The following is a 16,384-nucleotide window of genomic DNA, read 5'->3' as shown; positions in this document are numbered from 1 at the left end:
AAAAGGCGCCACCACAGAAAACTCTTCCTGCCCAAGAAGTGCCCAGGCTACCCCAACAACTGCACCTCCATGACAAAGCTTCCTGACTTTTTTTCCTGGTGGAAAGAACTGCTGTTCCTTTTTTCTACCCTGCTCTGCAATGACCGGTCCCACCTTTTAAAAAATTTAATCCAAATGAAGATTCCTGCCAGACAAAAGGTGCTACCACAAAAAACTCTACCTTCCCAAGAAGTTTCCAGGCTGCACAAACTACACCTGAAGTCAAAGCTTCCAGATTTTTTCCTGGTGGAAAGAGCTACTTTTCTCTCTTTTAAGCTCTGCGCTGCAATGGCCGGCCCCACCTCCTGGAAAATTGAATCCAAATGAAGATTCCTGCCAGAGAAAAGGTGCCACTACAGAAAGGTCTTTGCTGCCCAAGAAGTGCCCAGGCTTTCCCAAAATCTGCACCTCAAAGACAAAACTTCCAGAATTTTTTCCTGGTGGAAAGAGCTGCTTTTCCCTTTTTTCAGTCCTGTTCTGTAGTGCCGGTCCCACCTCCTGAGAAATTGAATCCAACTAAAGATTCCTGCCAGAGAAATGGTGCCACCACAGAAAGGTCTTTGCTGCCCCAGAAGTGCCCAGGCTGCCCCACCAACTTCACCTCAAAGCCAAAGCTTCCAGACTTTTTTCCTGGTGGAAAGAGCTGCTGTTCCCTTTTTTCAGCCCTGCTCTGCAATGGCCGGTCCCACCTCCTGGAAAATTGACTACAAATGAAGATTCCTGCCAGACAAAAGGGGCCACCACAGGAATCTCTTGCTGCCCAAAAAGTGCCTAGGCTGCCCCAAGAACTGCACCTGAAGCCAAAGGATTCAGACTTTTTTTCCCGGTAGAAAGAGCTGCTGTTCCCTTTTTTCAAGCCTGTTCTTCAATGGCCGGTCCCACCTCCAGAAAACTTTGCTCCAAATGAAGATTCCTGCCAGACAAATGGTGCCACCATAGAAAGGTCTTTGCTGCCCAAGAAGTGCCCAGGCTACCCCACCAACTACACCTCAAAACCAAAGGATCCAGACTTTTTTTCCTGGTGGAAAGAACTGCTGTTCCCTTTTTTCAGGCCTGTGCTGCAATGGCCGGTCCCACCTCCTGGAAAATTGAATCCGACTAAAGATTCCTGCCAGACAAAAGGTGCTGCCACGGAAAGGTCTTGATGCCCAAGAAGTGCCCAGGCTGCCCCAAGAACTGCACCTGAAGCCAAAGGATCCAGACTTTTTTTCCTGGTGGAAAGAGCTGCTGTTCCCTTTTTTCAGACCTGCTCTGCAATGGCCGGTCCCACCTCCTGGAAAATTGAATCCGACTGAAGATTCCTGCCAGACAAAAGGGGCCACCACAGGAATCTCTTGCTGCCCAAAAAGTGCCTAGGCTGCCCCAAGAACTGCACCTGAAGCCAAAGGATTCAGACTTTTTTTCCCGGTAGAAAGAGCTGCTGTTCCCTTTTTTCAAGCCTGTTCTTCAATGGCCGGTCCCACCTCCAGAAAACTTTGCTCCAAATGAAGATTCCTGCCAGATAAATGGTGCCACCACAGAAAGGTCTTTGCTTCCCAAGAAGTGCCCAGGCTGCTGAAAGAACTGCACCTGAAGCCAAAGCTTCCAGACTTTTTTTCCTTAGGGAAAGAGCTGCTGTTCCCTATTTTCAGACCTGTGCTGCAAGGGCCGTTCCCACTTCCAGAAAACTTTACTCCAGATGAAGATTCCTGCCAGACAAAAGGTGCCACCACAGAAAGGTCTTGATGCCCAAGAAGTGCCCAGGCTGCCCCACCAACTACACCTGAAACCAAAGCTTCCAGAATTTTTTCCTGGTGGAAAGAGCTGCTGTTCCCTTTTTTCAGCCCTGCGCTGCAATGGCCGGTCCAACCTCCTGGAAAATTGAATCCGACTGAAGATTCCTGCCATACAAAAGGTGCCACCACAGAGAACTCATCTATCCCAAGAAGTGCCAAGGCTGCCCCACCAACTGCACCTCAAAGCCAAAGGATCCAGGTTTTTTTCCTGGTGTGAAGAGCTGCTGTTCCCGTTTTTCAGGCCTGCTCTGCAATGGTCGGTCCCACCTCCTGAAAAATTTAATCCAAATGAATATTCCTGCCAGACAAAATTTGCCACTACAAAAAACTCTTGCTGCCCCAGAAGTGCCCAGGCTGCCCCACCAACTACTCCTGAAGCCAAAGGATCCAGACTTTTTTTCCTTAGGGAAAGAGCTGCTGTTCCGTTTTTTCTGCCCTGCTACAATGGCCGGTCCCACCTCCTGGAAAATTGAATCCAAATGAAGATTCCTGCCAGACAAAAGGTGCCACTACAGAAAACATTTCCTGCCCAAGAAGTACCCAGGCTGCCCCAACAACTGCACCTGGAGCCAAAGGATCCAGACTTTTTTTCCTGGTGGAAAGAACTGCTGTTCCCTTTTTTCAGCCCTGCTCTGCAATGGCCAGTCCCACCTTGTAAAAAATTGAATGCAAATGAAGATTCCTGCCAGAGAAATGGTGCCACCACAGAAAGGTCTTTGCTGCCCAAGAAGTGCCCAGGCTGCCCCAAGAACTGCACCTGACGCCAAAAGATCCAGACTTTTTTTCCTGGTGGAAAGAGCTGCTGTTCCCTTTTTTCAGCCCTGCTACAATGGCTCGTCCCACCTCCTGCAAAATTTACTCTAAATGAAGACTCCTGCCAGACAAAAGGTGCCGCCACAAAAAACTCTTCCTTCCCAAGAAGTTCCCAGGCTGCACAAACTACACCTGAAACCAAAGCTTCCAGATTTTTTCCTGGTGGAAAGAGCTGTTGTTCCCATTTTTTAGCCCTACACTGTAATGGCTGGTCCCACTTACTGAAAAATTGAATCCAAGTGAAGATTCCTGTCAGACAATAGTTGCCCCCACAGAAAGCTCTTGCTGCCCATGAAGTGCCCAGGCTGCACCAACTACACTTGAAGCCGAAGGGGAGAAGCCGAAGTTCTTTATGGAAAGAGCTGCTGTTCCCTTTTTTCTACCCTGCTCTGCAATGGCCGGTCCCACCTTTTGAAAAATTGAATCCAAATGAAGATTCCTGCCAGACAAAAGGTGCCACCACAGAAAGCACTTTGCTGCCCAAGAAGTGCCCAGGCTGCCCCAACAACTGTACCTTGTGATAGGTAACAAGACTATAAATTTAGGTTGCAAGGTATAAAAGTTTTTTTTATGCCACAAACAAGCAAAAACGGCTATCCGGGCGACCAGAGGAAACCCCTGTTCCTGCCGCAGTCCACAAGGGGGAACAAAAACCGCACTTATTATACCCTTCTTTACCACCTCCCCCCCAAAGTCATGTCATCAGTCCATTGGTGGAGATTTCATGGACTGCATCCTGCTTGGTTCCCTCTTCGCGGGCCAGCTCTGGGTTGGTTCCTCCTTTCACGGGCCATCTCCGTTGTTGAGGGGTGTCCACCAATAATTTTAAAGTCATTAGTCTCTATTAGGCCGTGGTTCTGGAAATTTCCATCAGGATGATGGTTGATCACCCGGACTCCTCGTGGCCGACCCCTCCGTATTGCTCCCCATTAATATGCTTAGAACAAACAGCTTCAAAGTACAATGTGCTAAATCATCATTGCGTTGTGGTTAATCAGTTTGCAGCTTACAGAACTTGTGGTTAGGCATTGCATAACACTCTAACTTGTGATTCCAACAAAGCAGTTAACACAATATAATAGCTTTATTAACTCTTTCTCTCATTTGAACAGCAAATTTCTTTAGATCACTTATAACACTGCTCCTCGCAGGTAGGATTTGGGTCTGGGGGTCTCAGTTTTGGTGTGTGGGGGGTCTCAGTTTGGGTCTGAGTGGTCTCTGGGGTGTCAGCTTGGGTCAGGGGGTCTCAGGCTTTGGGTCTGGGAGTCTCAGGGGTCCCAAGGCCTCAGTTTGGGTCTGGGGGCCTTGGTTCTGGGGGTCTTAGTTTGGGTCTGGGGATCTCAGCTTTTGGGTCTGGGGGGCTCAGGATTTGGGTCTGGGGGTCTCAGTTTGGTTCTGGGGATCTCAGGTTTTGGGTCTGGGGGGCTCAGGATTTGGGTCTGGGGGTCTCAGTTTGGCTCTGGGGATCTCAGGTTTTGGGTCTGGGGGTCTCAGTTTGGGTCAGGGAGGCTTAGGGTTTGGGTCTGGGGGCTCAGTTTGGGTCAGGGGGGCTCAGTTTGGGTCCGAGGGGCTCAGGATTTGGATCTGGGGGTCTCGGGGATCCCAAGGTCTCCATTTGGGTTTGGGGGTCTCAGGGTTTGGGTCTGGGGGGTCTCAGGGGGTCTCAGCATCAGGTTTTGTCCCCCACACCCGTGTCAAAATGTCCCCCGCCACCCCAACCAGTATTTCCTGTTCCCAAACTGGGACAGGGAACCGAAACTGGGAGGGGGAAGGGGGGGAACTGGGAGGGGCTGGGGGGCGCCCAATGACCTTCAGATGGGTCTGGGGGACCCCCAAAGACCCCTCACTGTTCTGGGAACTCCCAAAGACCCCCCCCAGAAGGGACAGGGACCCCCAGTGACCCCCTCAGGGTCAGTCGCCCTCCATGGGGGTTGGGGGGCACTGGTGACCTCCCCTAACCCCCCCTCTGTCCCCGCAGGCTCCCAGTGCTCCCAGACCCCCCCCGAAGGCTGCGCCCCGTGCATGACCCCTGGAGCCCCCCGAGACGCCGACCCCCGTGACCGTGACCACCGGGAGCCCCCCGAGCCCCTCCTGCTCCCCGGCCCCGCCCCGGGGGTGGCTCCGGGTGTGGGGGGGCCCCCCTCCCGCGAGGGGCCCGTGGGGACCCCCCTGACCCTCGAGTGCCACTTCCGAGGCCCCCCCGACACTGCCCTGACCTGGCTCCAGGCGTGTCCCCCCGGGCTCGGGGAGGTCCCCCGGAGCTGCCCCTGGCCCCAGGAGGTGGTGGCCACCCGGGGGGGCCGCCGGATGGAGCGGGCGGTGCAGGAAGGGGGGGGAAGCTCCACCCTGACCTTCCCCAAACTGTCCCACAACGACTCCGGGCTCTTCTTCTGCCGCGTGGAGTCCGGGGGGGAGACGGCCCAGAGCTGCGGCACCTTCGTCAGGGTCCTCGGTGAGTGGGGGGCGTGGGGGGGTCTCACCCGGGTCACCCGGCCCCTCCCGGTGCCCCCAGTATGGTACCAGTATAGCCCAGTCCCTCCCGGTTTAACCCAGTCCGTCCCAGTCCCCTCCAAGGGTATCCCAGTGCCCCCCAGCCCTGCAGCACCTTCGGGAGGGTCCTGGGGGTCTCGGGGGGATCGAGGGGGCTGGGGGGTCTCATCTGAGTCACTGATCTTTCCCAGTCCATCCTAGTCCCCTCCCAGTATAACCCAGTCCATCCCAGTCCCCTCCCAGTATAACCTAGTGCTACCACAAGCCCCCCCAGTCCATCCCAGTGCCCTGCAGTGCCCCCCAGTCCATCCCAGTTATTCCCAGTAACCCCTTTGAGCCCTTCTCAGTGCCCTCCAGTCCCACTCCAGTCTGTCCCAGTCACTCCCAGTATCTCTCTTGAGTCCCTCCCAGTGCCCTCCCAGCATAACCCAGTGCCCTCCAGTCCCTCCCAGTATAACCCAGTGCCCTCCCAGTATAGCCCAGGCCCTCCCAGTATAACCCAGTGCCCTGCACTCCCTCCCAGTATACCCAGTCCCTCCCAGTATACCCAGTCCCTCCCAGTTACCCAGTCCCGTTCCCACAGAGCCGGTTCCCACCCCGTTCCTGGCGCTGAGGGAGAGCACCAAGAACCGGATCCTGACGGCGCAGGGGGTGCTGCTGCTGCTCTGCTCGGCCGGGCCGGGGCTGCTGCTGCTGCTCAGGGTGGGACACTGGGACAGCTGGGACAGGGGGACACCAACTGGGACACTGGGACACCAACTGGGACACCCAACTGGGACACTGGGACACCAACTGGGACACTGGGACAACTGGGACAGGGGGACACCAACTGGGACACCCAACTGGGACACTGAGACACCAACTAGGACACTGGGACACCAACTGAGACACTGGGACAACTGGGACAGGGGGACACCAACTGGGACACTGGGACCCCCAGTTCTGTCACTGGGACCCCCAATTGGACACTGGGACCCCCAGTTGGGACACTGGGGACACCAACTGGAACTTTGGGACCCCTAAATAGGACACTGGGGACACCAACTGGGACACTGGGGACACCTAATTAGGACATTGGGGACACCAACTTGGACACTGGGGACACCAGCTGGGACACTGGGGACACCAGGTGGGACATTGGGTCCCGTAAATGGGACACTGGGGACACCAATTGAGACATTGGGGACATTAATTGAGACCCTGGGGACACCAATTGCCCCCCGGGTCCCCCAAAATCCCCCCCTGGGTAACCTCAATCCTCCCCAACCCCCCAACCCCCCCTGGTACCCCCAATTCCCCCCTGGATGCCCCAAAACCCCTTCAACGCCCCCCGTACCTCCCAGTTCCCCCCAAATCCCCCCCAGTTCCCTCCAACCTCCTCCTGCCATCCCCAAATCCCCCCAGTCCTCCCCAGAGACACCCAACCCCCCCTGGCCACCCCTAAATCCCCCTGGTGCCCCCAAAACCCCCCTGGCCACCCCTAAATCCCCTTGGTGCCCCCCAAAACCCCCCTGGACACCCCAACCCCCTCCGGCCACCCCTAGTTTTCCCCTGTCACCCCTTAATTCCTCCTTGGTGCCTCCAAACCCCACCCGGCCACCCCAAAACCCCCCTGGAGCCCCCCCAAACACCCCCCGGCCACCCCAAAACCCCCCTGTGCCCTCTTTTCCCCCCCTGGTCACCCCTAAATCCCCCCTGGTGCCCCCAGAAAACCCCCCCGGCCACCCCAAAACCCCCCTGTACTTCCAACCTCCCTGCCCCACCACCCCTAAATCTCCCCTGGTGTCCCCCAAAACTCCCCTGGACACCCCAAAAATTCCCTGTGCCCCCTTTTTTCCCCCCTGGCCACCCCTAAACCCCCCCTGACCACTCCAAAGCCCCCCGTGCCCCCTTTTTCCCCCCCATAGAAGCGCTGGGCCAACGAGCAGCTGCTGCACCCCGAAAAAACCACATGCGAGGAGGAAAACCTCTACGAGGTGACGTCCTGGGGGCCCCCGCGCCCCAAAATCGTGCTGGGGGGGTGTCTATCACTCTCTAAACCCCCCCAAACCGACCCGAATCCCCCCCTTTCCTCGTTTTCAGGGGCTGAACCTGGACGAGTGTTCGATGTACGAGGACATTTCCCGGGGGGTCCAACCCACCTACCAGGACGTGGGGACCCTCCCCAGCGACTCCCAGCTGGAAAAGCCCTGAGGGACCCCCCGAAAAAGGGGGGTGGGACCCCCCGGGAAGGGGTTTGGGACCCCCTGGCTCTGCTTGGCCCCCCCCAATGCTCTGCTCTGGTGACAAAAGGCTGTGCTGACCCCCCTCCAAAATAAAACTGCTGTGGGTTCTGTGGGTTTTGGGGGGTTAGTTACTTGTTAGTAATTAACGAGTGGTTAATTAATCAGCAAGGGGAGGCAGGTGAGAGCAGAGATGCCTCAGAGTCTGATGGGAAGGGGGGTCTTGTAGTGACCCCCATTTTTCCCCTATTATCCCCCATTTTCCTTCTTCATCCCCTATTTTCCCCATTTTCCCTCATTTCCCCCATTTTCCCTCATTATCCTCATTTTCCTCATTACCTCGTTTTCCCTCATTTCCCCCATTTTCCCCCCTTATCCCCTATTTTCCCTTATTTCCCCCATTCCCCCCATTATCCCCACTTTTCCTCTCAGACACCCATTTCCCCTCATTTTCAACCATTATCCCTTCTTTTCCCTCCATTATCCCATATTTTTCCCCATTGTTCCCCGTTTCCCCCATTATCCCACATTTCTCCCCTATTATTCCCCATTTTCCCTCATTATCTGACATTTTTCCCTATTATTCACCATTTTCCCCCATTATCCCCCATTATCCCACATTTCTTCTTCCTTATCCCCCATTTCCCCCTTACCATCCCCCATAATCTCCTATTTTTCCCCATTACCCCTCATTTTCCCCATTTTCCCCTCACTCTCCCCCATTACCCTCCCATTTCTCTCCCTTTCTTCCCCATTTCACCTCATTTTACCCCATTTCCCCCCATTATTTGCCCTCATTATCCCCCATTTCTACCCCATTATCCTCCATTTCTACCCCATTATCCTCCATTTCTACCCCATTATCCCCTATTTTTTCCCATTCCCTCCCCGTTATCCTCCATTAACCCCCATTTCCCACAAATTCCCCCCATTCTCTCCCATTTCCCCCTCTCTCTCCTCCATTCCTCCATTTTCCCTCGTTTACCCCATTCTCCCCATTAATTCGCATTTTTGCCCATTTTCCCTTATTTACCCCATTCTCCCCATTATCTCTCATTTTTTGCCCATTTTCCCCCATTCCTCCCATTTCCCCTCATTCTCCCCCCACTTCCTTCCCATTTCCCCTCATTTTCCTTCCATGTTTCCCCATTTCCTCGCATATCCTTCTGTTTCCCCCTCACTGTCCCATTATCCCCCATTTCCCCCCCATTACCCCCCATTTCCCTCCCATTATCTGAGGTGTTGTTCAAGGGACGAACCCCACTCAGACACGAACAAGTGCCAGAGCAGAATTACCGTTTATTCAAACTGCCGAGGTTTAAATACCACGCCTGAACATGTCCCATGACCTTCTAACCAATGACAATCAAGTATTGTCTGAGAACCCGGGAGACCACAACTCCCATGGTTCCTTGTTACAGTCTTCCTGCCACATCTCCCCCTTCTTTTTATTAACAAGTTGAGAAACAATACATTTTTAACATTCTTATTATAACCAATCTTATTTCAACTAATTATAAAAAACAGGGCCTATCGTCACAAAGCCTTTATTGAACTGTTTACAACTTTATTGGTTCGTGCAATATTCAAGCAATCTCAAATTACCCAGGGTTTGTAGGTGTGGATAACCTTTTATCTGAGGGTGACTTTGTGTAATGGCATCATCTTTATTTAAAAGGGAAATGTGTTGGGTTGTAGGTGTTGTGTCTGAGGTGGTGCTGTTTGAAGTAGTGTTTAGGACGTCTTGCTGTAAAGTGTACTTGAGTTCACACACACACACATGCGTCCACTCAACTTTCTCATTCATACTCCGGTGGCCACCGTTTCATTCTCTCCTTACACATGCACTCTTTAACCCTTTATTGTGTTTGACTCATGGAGTTTTGGTTTTGTATTGGTTACTGTTTATGTGTTTCTTTTGGTTCTGTATTGGTTACTGTTTATATGTTTCTTTTGGTTCTGTTGTATCATTTATTGCTTGTGATTCTCCCTGTTTTAAAGAAATGTTAATGTAGATTTACACACATAGGGAACAGACCCATATCTCTTTTCCCCCTTTTTTTTTTTTTCTGTGTGATGTGTTTACTATTGTTGGTCATGTTTCTTCTAATCCAAATCCTTCACTTATTTCTTCTGGTGGTTGTTCCTGTTGTGCTGGAGGGCTGATATAAGGCCTGACACATCTAGAAGGGACCCATTGTAATTTGGTACCCTTGGATACACAGGCATATCCCCTTCCCCATGTTATGAGATCTACTGGTCCTGACCGTTGCCCAGATATTAGATCTTTGATCATAACTGGTGGTTTGGAAGATGAAAGTATTTGAGTTTTATGTTGGTGTTCATACCTGCTATGGTCTGTATCATTACAGTTTAAGAAATTTAGAACATATGACGCTTTCCATAAGCGTTCCTGGGGGCTACATACCGACTCCCCTCTTTTTTGTCTTTGAAGCATTTCTTTTAGTGTATGGTGAGCTCTTTCTACAATCGCTTGTCCTGTGGGTGAATGCGGTATTCCTATGGAATGGAGTACCCCCCAATCTGTGAGAAATGTTTTGATTTTTTCAGAACAATAAGCAGGGCCATTGTCGGGTTTTATGGTTTTTGGAATTCCTAGGATTGCGAAACAACTGAGCCAGTGTCTGATAACGTCTTTGGCTTTTTCTCCTGTGTGTGCTGTTGCATTAATGTATCTGGAATGTGTGTCTACTGTAACATGGACATATTTTAGTTTACCGAATTCAGCTCTATGTGTAACGTCTGTCTGCCAGATTTCATTGGCTGTTATGCCCCTGGGATTAACCCCTTCCTTAGCTGGCATTGGGGTAATTCACTGGCAGTCAGAGCATGACATAATTATGTCTCTGACATGGTTTATTGTAATTTGGAATTGTCTCTTTAATGAACGTGCATTTTGGTGGAACAACTGGTGTGAAAGTGTCCTGGTTTGAGATAGTCCCAAAATCCAATTCCCTAGCTCCATTCCCCCTCCCACATCTCAACCTAATGTGAGATGGGTTTTTCCAGACAAAACACACCAGACTCAAAGTGGGGGAAAGGGAAATATATTACAATGACTGTACAAATAAATACCATATCACATTATACACATGATCACAAACTATCTCTACCATGACATATGTATTTACAATTATCGGATCTCTTCTCCCCTCCAAATAAAAGTCCAGGAGGGAAAGAAGGACAGATCCCTTCCAGTCTCTGAACAGCAGCATCTTCTGAGGCAGCAGTCTGTCTTCTTCACATTGATGCAGCAGCTTTGGCTGGCTTTCTGCCAGCATCCACGAGGGAGTATCCAAGCCTCTCTCTCTCGGCCCCATCGCCTCCAACCGAGGGGTCTTCCGTGGGCTTCGTAACCCCAGACAAGGTCGTTTCACCACGGTCATATCACGAGCACAGGGGGGTCTTCGTGACGGTCTGGTATCTCCAGGAGACTCAGCTCCTTGCAGGGCCTCTGTGCCCTGTCTCTCAGGCTGCCACCGTGGCAGCAGTGCAAGGGGGGGAGCCAAGGTCAACTCCCCCCACATTCCATCTGGCGGTCCCGGTCCAGCTCCGGGACATCTTTTGAGCTTCTCAGCTCCTCTCTCTCTCTCCGGTGCTGCATGTCTAAAACTCTTCTCCTTAATAGGAGTCCATCTCCCTCTTTTCTCAGAGGGATCTCAAAGGAGTTTGGGGGGGGGTCTGGTATCAGTCTTACCCCCAGAACTCTGTCTCTCAGCTACTGGCTCTCTCTCTCTCCCTTTCCAAGAGTATTCTCTGCGGTGCTGCATGTTGCTTCTGTTGCTCCTCCGGTTCAGGTCTTATCTGTCCTGGCTCTCTGCCACCGTTTCTCTGGTCAGCGCCGGCTGCTGCTCTGTGCCCATGGAGAAAAACATCTCCTGGCATAACTACAGACACTTAGTCCGGTCTAGCACTGTTCCAGGTCTTTGCAGTCCCCCCCCCAACCAGGGGCTGGGAGGCCCCAGAGGGCCCAAAGGGGCTCAGAGCCCTTCCTCGTGGCTCTACAACATGGCCACCTCTCCTGTGGCTCCTGGAACCCAGTGGCCATTGGGACACTGCAGGGCCTGCTGGAATCCAGGGGCCGGGGGGACACTGGGGAGCCTCTTGGAGCCAAGGGAACCCTGGGATGTTTTGGAACATCCTGGAATCAAGGAGCCATTGTGACACCGTAGGGCCTCAGGGAACCAAAGGAACCCTCAGAGTTTTTGGAACCTCATAGAATCAAGGGGCCATTTCTGGCAGGATGCTCTGCTCTGACAATACCTAAACAATGGTCAGAGAATGCAAACAATGCACACTCTCTGTGATGAGTTACTGCTGGTGCCAAGGTGCTCTTTTTAATGTTGAATTGTGCTAAACCCAAAATGCTTCATGAAACTTCAAACACACATCCTGCTTTTTGAAGCAGGATTTGACAGATAAGCTGCTCCCTGGCCTGCAAATATGTCTGGCAGTCAAACCCTTGATAACTATAAAAGCCCCGTCCAACTGTCATGTGGCAGATTCTTCCACAGACTTCCTTGAAGTTTGTGGAGCTTCTGCCATGAAGCAGGGACAGCTCTTCATGGTCACTGCCCAGGGGTTAAGTGAAAGAGAGAGAACTACCCCCTGTCATTGTGGGGTGAGTTACCTCAATCTCTACTTCAGGATCGTTTCTTTTTGCTGGCTTTGATCCAATTACTTTAATAGAATGACTTTGATAGACTGCACTGTCCTATCTTACACTATACTGCTAGAAGGTTTTGGCTTTTATACTGTGCAGTAAATAATTGTCTTTTAGGCCATTTATCACTTGTCTGATCAATTGTCTTAATAAATAATTCATTTTATAAAAATATTTCTGATTTGCCATCACTAAAACCTACCGAACAAAGTGATTGAATCACACCTCTAGAATTCCTTCAATCGAAACCAAAATCTGAACCCGAGATTGGATCCAGCCACCCCAGGCTCCTCTCTGAGAAGGAATTTAGAAAGCAAGGGGGTCCTCTCTGCCCCTGGTAGCTCAACGAGACGGCTTCTGCCATCAACTTTGTCTAAGCCTTCCACCCCCCCAGCCCCAAGCCGTGACACATGGGCATGTCTTGTCCATGCAGTGCAAACATGGACTCCTGAGCTGGTCATTTGCTGTCCCTCCTTGGAGGGAAGAACAAGTCCAATGGCCTGGGGTGAGAGGCCAGTGCTGGGAGCGGCGCTGGCTGTGCCAGGGCACTGCTGGGTGCCCCCACCCTGAGCACTCCCCCCCTTGTGCTGGTCACTGCTGTTTTCCTCTGCAGGGCGTTGTGTTGGGCACATCCTGGAGAGCAAAGTGGAAAACAGATGGAAGCTTTGAGGCCCTGGCCTGAGGAGATGCCCCTGCAGGATGGCAGTGCTGCTGCAGAGGTCAGCTCTGTGCCAGCAGTGCCCGTGGCTGTCCCTGCCTGCAGTCCCTGGACAGTCCTGCAGCAGGACTGGCACCGACTGCCAGAGCACTGAGGCCTCCAACAACACAGGGCTCTGCAGGACAGTGTGGAAGGGAAGGGAGAGGAGGCCAGGCAGGAGAAGGGCTGCTGCTCCCTGGCAGTGCTGCTCTGCTGGGACTCTTTTCTGGCCCAGCTCTGCACAGAGGCACCGAGCCTGCAGCTGCAGAGAAGTCAGAAAGGAAAGATGTCAGGCAAACAAGTCAAGGCAGAGTTCTTTATTTGGTTTGAGCACACAGTGAATACAATTTCCAATTTGTACAGCCTCTGGGTCAAGTTAGAAAGGCAAACACTGAATTGAAAATGGTGTTTATATATAAAGATATAAATATATATCGTTTTAGATATATTTATAGATATACAGATTTTTTGGTGTGAAGAAATTCTCACAAAAATAACACTCCTCTCAGGAGCAAAATATCAAAAAAGATATACTGGGCCTTCAATGAAGTCCATAACAGGATTGGCCTTTAATGAGGTACATAACATGCAGAAGAAGGAGAGTTTATTGCTTCTGAAAAACAGCCAGTTATCAGTTTCCTCAGAGCATCCTTGACCTCCTGGTTCCTGAGGCTGTAAATTAGGGAGTTCAGTGCTGGAGGCACCACTGAGTAAAGAACTGACACTACCAGATCAAAGGATGGGGAGGAGATGGAAGGGGGCTTCAGGTAGACAAAGAATGAGGTGCTAATAAACAGTGAGACCACGGCCAGGTGAGGGAGGCACGTGGAAAAGGCTTTGTGCCGTCCTTGCTGAGAGGGGATCCTCAGCACAGCCCTGAAGATCTGTACATAGGAGAAAACAATGAAAACAAAACAACCAAACATTAAACAGGCAATAACCACAGTGAGCCCAATTTCCCTGAGGTAGCCTGAGTGTGAGCAGGAGAGCTTGAGGATGTGTGGGATTTCACAGAAGAACTGGCCCAGGGCATTGCCCTGGCACAGGGGCAGGGAAAATGTATTGGCTGTGAGCAGTAGAGCATTGAGAAAGCCAGTGGCCCAGGCAGCTGCTGCCATGTGGGCACAAGTTCTGCTGCCCAGGAGGGTCCCGTAGTGCAGGGGTTTGCAGATGGCAACGTAGCGGTCGTAGCACATGATGGTGAGGAGGAAATACTCTGCGTCAAGAAAGAAGACAAGCAGAAAGGCCTGTGCAGCACATCCCATGTAGGAGATGGTTGTGGTGTCCCAGAGGGAATTGTGCATGGCTTTGGGGACAGTGGTGCAGATGCAGCCCAGGTCTGTGAGGGAGAGGTTGAGCAGGAAGAAGCCCATGGGGGTGTGCAGGTGGTGGTCACAGGCTACGGCGCTGAGGATGAGGCCGTTGGCCAGGAGGGCAGCCAGGGAGATGGCCAGGAAGAGCCAGAAGTGCAGGAGCTGCAGCTCCCTCCTGTCTGCAAATGCCAGGAGGAGGAACTGGGTGAGGGAGCTGCTGTTGGACATTTGCTGTTCCTCAGCACAGGGTCTATTCAGAAAAGGAAAAGACACAGAAGAATTAGGAGATACCCCTCTCAGCAAAGATACTCCATCTTTCATAGTAATCCCCCCAAACCATTTGTATTTCCCTTTAACTGATTCAGAGTGGTGTGAACAGCAAGAATTCTGGCTATGTGCTGCCAAGGGCTCAGCTCTGCTCTGCTGCAGTGGCGACATGGAGCTGGTTTGTGACAGCTCTGATGATCACAAGGGATGTCAGATGTGACCCACCTTTAACAGAAAAGCTCCATTTCTGACCCCCCTACTCACAAGAGTGTGGTCTGCAGAACAGAGGTTTCTATTCTCTTTAGAATAATTCTTCTGTTAGATATGTTCCACCATTAAATCTTCAGGATGTTCTTTTAGGAGTAAAAATTCCCATTTTTATTGCTAAAAATTTGAAGAATCTTTAGAAAAGACAAGAGACAAAAGGGCTCAAATCTCTGTGGTTAAAAGCAGAACCAGGAGAGCTGCAGAGTTCTTTAGCCTGTTTCCCTTCTGCCCTGCTCTTTACCTTGTACTGCATTCACTTTGATTTCACACAAACAAATATTGAAAACTACATCCACAATGCAGTGATGAGAGCAGGACAATGTTGTTTCCAAGCTCAGCTCTGTTAAGTGTCCCCTGTGCCAGCCCAGAGGTGCAACTGTGCTGGACAGAGCAGGACGGGAGCCCTCCTGTAGAGAAGCCAAGGCCTGGGACAGGAGAGTGCCCACCCCCAAGGGAAGGTTCAGCACTGCCCAGGATCCTGTGCTCATTTTTGAGACGCCTGAAATATTCATGTCTGAGAGTAAAAGAGTTTGAATTTCAGTGCAGCCTCCTGACCTGAGAGAACAATGTCTGTGCTACAATGCCTAAGCAGGAAACACACCTCAGGACTAATTCCTTTCCTGTAGCCCCTGTCTTTTCTTAGATTTGCAAAAAATTCTCCATTCAATATGGTGTAGTGGTGTGGAGCTGTGAGCAGGTCTGACCCTGCAACACTGAGACATGGAAAAGATCCTCCCTCAGCTGCCAGGTTTGCTCCTTGCCCACAGCCCTTCTCCCCCAGCCCTGGCAGCAGCTCCCCGGGCTGGTTGAGAGCTGCCCCTGGCAGGCAGCAGAGTCCCTGCCCAGCACAGCACCCTGGGCTGCAGGACCCTGCTCTGCCCCACTGCCCTGGGCACCCCTGGCTGCACCCCCAGCTTCACAGCTCTTCCAAAGTGCCCCAAAACAGCCCCTGCTCACCCATCCCATCAGCTGGGGCTGGGCCAGCTTTAGGAGATGCCTCCAGGAGCTGCCCCTGCACTGCCCTGCAGCCACAGACTCACCCTGTGCAGCCCTGCCAAGATTCCTCCTGCAGGGAGCTCTCAGCGGTCCTGCCAGTGCTGAGCCCCTTGAAGCTGTGTCTGTGCCCTGCTGGTGTCCCTGAGCTGGCCTGGCAGTGCCCTCAGCCCTGCTGGGCTGTGCAGAGGAGCTGCTCACCAGCAGAGTTGTCTCTTTGAAGCTCTTCTTGCTTGCCAGGAGCTCCCTGTGTGCCAGGAGCCCGGCCCAGCTCAGCAGCACAGCAACAGCCCCAGGCATTTCATGACCCTCAGGGGGTTTGGTGTTGTTTACATGAGACTCAGTCCCTGAGAGGAAGTTCAAACAACTTCTCAAAAAGTCAAAGTGAGATTGAAACACTAAAGTTTCCTTTAGTGCTAATGAGTCCCACTGAGGGGCATAACTGAGAATGTGTCCCCAGGTTCCAGTTAGAGCAGAAAACTGCAGACAGTGATGACAAGGATGGACAAGCAAGGGAAAGGTGACTCTGATGCTGAATAAACCTTGACTTGTTTCCTTAATCCAGAGGACCAAGCCCTGACCCCCAGTCCCTGGGAAGGCAGATGCTGTCCCTGCCTCATTCCTCAGGGCTCTTCCTGGGGCACTGGGATGTGGGATGTGCAATGCCAAGGGCAGGACCATGGGGTGGCACCTGCCAGGCTGCTGAGCAGGGACAAGGAGGCCATGAGGCCCCAGGGCTGCAAGGGCCACTCCCCTCCTCCTGGCATCAGGGGCACAGACAGCAACCCTGGCCAAAGGCCTGCAGAAGGTGGCTGTGTCAGGGC

The 16,384-nt window shown here is 52.2% G+C and overlaps 2 protein-coding genes and 1 pseudogene across 2 annotated transcripts in view; 2 read left to right on the top strand and 1 right to left on the bottom strand.

Annotated features, from left to right (window-relative positions):
* The window catches only part of LOC127474822 (zinc finger protein 11-like), a 705,018-nt gene that overhangs the window by 610,013 nt on the left and 78,621 nt on the right, over window positions 1-16,384 (top strand). The gene's annotated exons all lie outside the window — the stretch shown is intronic.
* Window positions 1-16,384, bottom strand: part of LOC127474826 (zinc finger protein 850-like) — a 172,478-nt pseudogene that overhangs the window by 86,873 nt on the left and 69,221 nt on the right.
* Window positions 4,650-7,628, top strand: LOC127475012 (B-cell antigen receptor complex-associated protein alpha chain-like). The gene is made up of 4 exons (XM_051796313.1): window positions 4,650-5,079; window positions 5,701-5,819; window positions 7,025-7,093; window positions 7,200-7,628. The coding sequence occupies exons 1-4, from the start codon at window positions 4,650-4,652 to the stop codon at window positions 7,308-7,310; spliced, it is 729 nt and encodes a 242-aa protein (XP_051652273.1). The 3' UTR covers window positions 7,311-7,628.

Source organism: Manacus candei, unplaced genomic scaffold (genome assembly GCF_025592945.1).
Source record: "Manacus candei isolate 608988 ecotype Guabito, Panama unplaced genomic scaffold, ASM2559294v1 h1tg000045l, whole genome shotgun sequence".
Taxonomy (NCBI): domain Eukaryota; kingdom Metazoa; phylum Chordata; class Aves; order Passeriformes; family Pipridae; genus Manacus; species Manacus candei.
Note: the sequence above shows the minus strand (reverse complement) of the source record. Positions and strands in the feature narration are given on the sequence as shown.

What these genes read in the sequence shown, in the direction of transcription:
- LOC127475012 (XM_051796313.1), top strand. Translation starts at nt 4,650, where the DNA reads ATGACCCCTGGAGCCCCCCGAGACGCCGACCCCCGTGACCGTGACCAC. An exon ending in GGCTGCTGCTGCTGCTCAGG is followed by an intron (nt 5,820 to 7,024) that starts GTGGGACACTGG and finishes TCCCCCCCATAG; the next exon opens with AAGCGCTGGGCCAACGAGCA. An exon ending in AGGAGGAAAACCTCTACGAG is followed by an intron (nt 7,094 to 7,199) that starts GTGACGTCCTGG and finishes CCTCGTTTTCAG; the next exon opens with GGGCTGAACCTGGACGAGTG.